The sequence below is a fragment of the Anneissia japonica genome, unplaced genomic scaffold, assembly GCF_011630105.1.
Source record: "Anneissia japonica isolate Jap-2015-1 unplaced genomic scaffold, ASM1163010v1 scaffold203202_len4539_cov98, whole genome shotgun sequence".
In the NCBI taxonomy this organism is placed as follows: domain Eukaryota; kingdom Metazoa; phylum Echinodermata; class Crinoidea; order Comatulida; family Comatulidae; genus Anneissia; species Anneissia japonica.
Window position 1 is genome coordinate 1337 of NW_022706170.1, and position 3203 is coordinate 4539.

The window sequence follows — 3203 nt, forward strand, 5'->3', positions numbered from 1 at the left end:
TATTAGAACATTAGTAATTTTTCATTTTTGTCAAAAAGTGTCTATAGTGTGGTGAATTATGGTTTAGGTTTTTTTAAATAAAGTTTCAAAAATTTCTATGTATGTGGAAAATGTAGTTGATTACCAAAGGTTACAAGTTTTATTTTGAAGACTGCATGGTCTAGGAAGTGTACATTTTTTATGGGGCAATTTTCCAAGGGCGGGTTTTCTAGGGGCGAGTTGACTGCCAAAGAGTGTTGCCAAAGTGCGAGCCAGCGTGTTATTTGATCACAAGTGCGAGACATATCACAAGTGTGAGCCAGCGAGCCATGACGTCACGACAATAGATAGAGACGTTGGCCAGTTGTGCGAGGTATCGGCTGAGAGTTGTGGAGTACAATTCAAAAAACTACTATAGGTCTAATAATGAATTATTGTGATGTTAAATAGACAATGTTAGCTATCAAAGAGCGACGTTGTTTTTCATTGGGACCTTCGTCCCTTCAAGGCTAGGCCTATACCATCCTAGCTAGTCTAGGCCTAGAGTAGGATAAGGCTAGCGCGACATGACGTTGGTACGAGTAGGTTAGTCTACAAACCTCGCCTAAAGTAATTGATTTTACCCGGCAGAACGAAAGAGGGAAACTCCGCTTTTCAGTCGTCTTAGGCACTCGTCTTTTGACAAACAATGACCTTTCAGAGGTCAAATTGCTGTCAAGAATATGAATTGGCTGCTTCGCAGCAATAAAACAAGGTTGTTTTTACAAGGCCCTGTCTACCGACGAGCCTGATCCATTACGTCACCTGCATTTATCAGTCACGTGTCTAACTATTCCTTCATTGTGTAATTTCTGGAATACCTGGTATTCGCTCTCCAGATTATGCACACCTTTCCACGTACCCCTGTCGTAGTAATGGTATGGTAGACTGTCACCATGGGGGCCAATGTGGAATGGATAAAATCCGTAAAGAGAAATCCGGTCACAGAATGTCGTTGCTATGGTAAAGATCATTAGTCCACTAGAAGCGTCATTTTTTAGACTCCATAACCTGTAGAGAAAAAATTATATTAATTTTCAGTAGGTACTGTAGGAATTTTGTTTATTATCGTTTATTTATTTTTTTGCCTGCAAACAATATTAGAGAATATTTTGTTCTATGTCCCCTGTCTCTTATACACATCTTGTTCATTGATTGTAAATCAATGTAGCTATCAAACAAATTTAAAACATGACAAAAAATTTTTTTTGTAGACCGAGGCGACTTCAACTGCAGTTTAATAACATGTTGGATGCAATGCTGATTATTCCTATGTCCAAAAAAGATCGCTTAGGGCCTACAGCAAATACATTATTTTTCGAGTAACATGTGATTAATTTGAATTTATTAGGCTAGTGTTGTCAATCCATTGAATTTAGTAGTCATCAATAAACAAAAACTAAGTGCTTTACCGGCTAAAACACGAATTTACCTGTATATAAGGTTAAGGTTGTAAAGCACCCACACGAATCATCTCAAAATGGCTGTGTAATGCGTACTACCGGCTAAATATACAATACCTTGATAATGTCGGGCTTACATTGAATTAAATTTGGACATTGCCTTTAATGCAGCCTTTTCACCTTATCGCGCGTTATCGATCAAGAAATGTTAAGATATAATTTAATAAAATAGCGGAGTGATGACATAGGCGTTGCCGGGTTTCTAAACTGCAATTGATACTTCATGTGCAATGTTTTAAATAATCAAATATTTAAGTGTGTTTGTTTCAAATAATGCTTTTGACTGTGGTTCTAAGATTGTCTGTGCCGTGTGCATGAACAGGAGATGAATTATTAGAACGAATGCAGTATATTATTTTTATTATTATTATTATTATTATTATTATTAATTATTTATTATTATTAATTATTTATTATTATTTATTATTATTATTATTGTAATTATTATTATTAATAATTATTATTATTATTATTATTATTATTATTATTATTATTATTATTATTATTATTATTATTATTATTATTATTATTATTATTATTATTATTATTATTATTATTATTATTATTGTGTATGACACAGTCTGCTACAGTGCAGTACTCGGCTGGATATTTGCGCGGGGAATTACATTTGTTTAGCATTACCATAGTATTTCAAAGTAAAGTTTCATATGGATTGTACCTCTGATCAGCGTTAAGGTTTCCTCCATTTAGGTTCTTATTCTCCATTAGCTCATTTTCCTCAATGTTCTTCCAGTAAAATGTTGCCAAGAAAATAACGTTCAAAAGGACACACGTGCACACGACGACAACGAGACTAGAGTTCAGTACTTGCAAACATGACACTAAGTTGGATGCATTCTAGGTTTTTAAAAGGGAAATTAACTAGTATACAATACTACAAAAACAGATTGCATAACGACTGATATAAATAAAGCACTATAGTACTAAAACCTACTACTGCTGCTACTACTACAACACCTACAACAACACTGGTAGTAATAATAGTAATAATAATAAAAACAAATACCATAGAAATAGAACAGATTTTCTATATGCAAATACAGTACGGTACATCCTCATTCACATCGTAGTGTGTTCAGTCAAGCATGTATATACAGCATAGATTAATTGTTGGATTTTCTATTGTATCCTAACTTGACACTCGTGACGGTAATCACAATTCAATCACAAGTTTCTCCGGTTTATAATTAGGCCTACCTTGGAGGAAATAAGCTTTCTTCCATGCTACACATTTAAATGCCACTACTGTATTTCTAACTGTCACGGCCTCCATGTGCCTCACGGACACGTTAAGGCAGGTAGGCCTACGTTAGTACAATATTTCTAATAGTATTGGCCCCTTGTCAGAAACACTTCCATTATTTTTTACAAGCAATATCTTTAAAAATATTTCTCATCTAAAATCATAAAGAGAAAATTCTTTCACATATAATATTTCCATCGATTCATTATACTTATTTTTTTTTTAAAGCACGGCACTGGATCTGAATCAGATTATTTCCTATGGGCCAAACCCTACGTCGTGAAGTCTAGATTCCGACATGATGTGTGCACACAATTTTTCCTAATAAATCAATCCATACAGGTAATCCAATCAGAATCAGGATCTAATTCGTTTAAAACTGGTGTAACAAATTGTCTTTAAAAAGAATATCGTCCCTGTTCTTTTGCTTAAAATGTATTCCGCTCTATCATCTAATT

The 3203-nt window shown here is 34.1% G+C and overlaps 1 protein-coding gene across 1 annotated transcript; it reads right to left on the minus strand.

The window, feature by feature from the left end:
• Positions 1-839: 839 nt before the first annotated feature.
• On the minus strand, positions 840-2339 carry LOC117106066 (the record flags this gene model as incomplete). Its single annotated transcript, XM_033247402.1, has 2 exons — positions 840-1029; positions 2161-2339. Coding segments are annotated over 2 exons (369 nt in total), but the record flags the coding sequence as incomplete, so codon positions are not given.
• Positions 2340-3203: the final 864 nt, after the last annotated feature.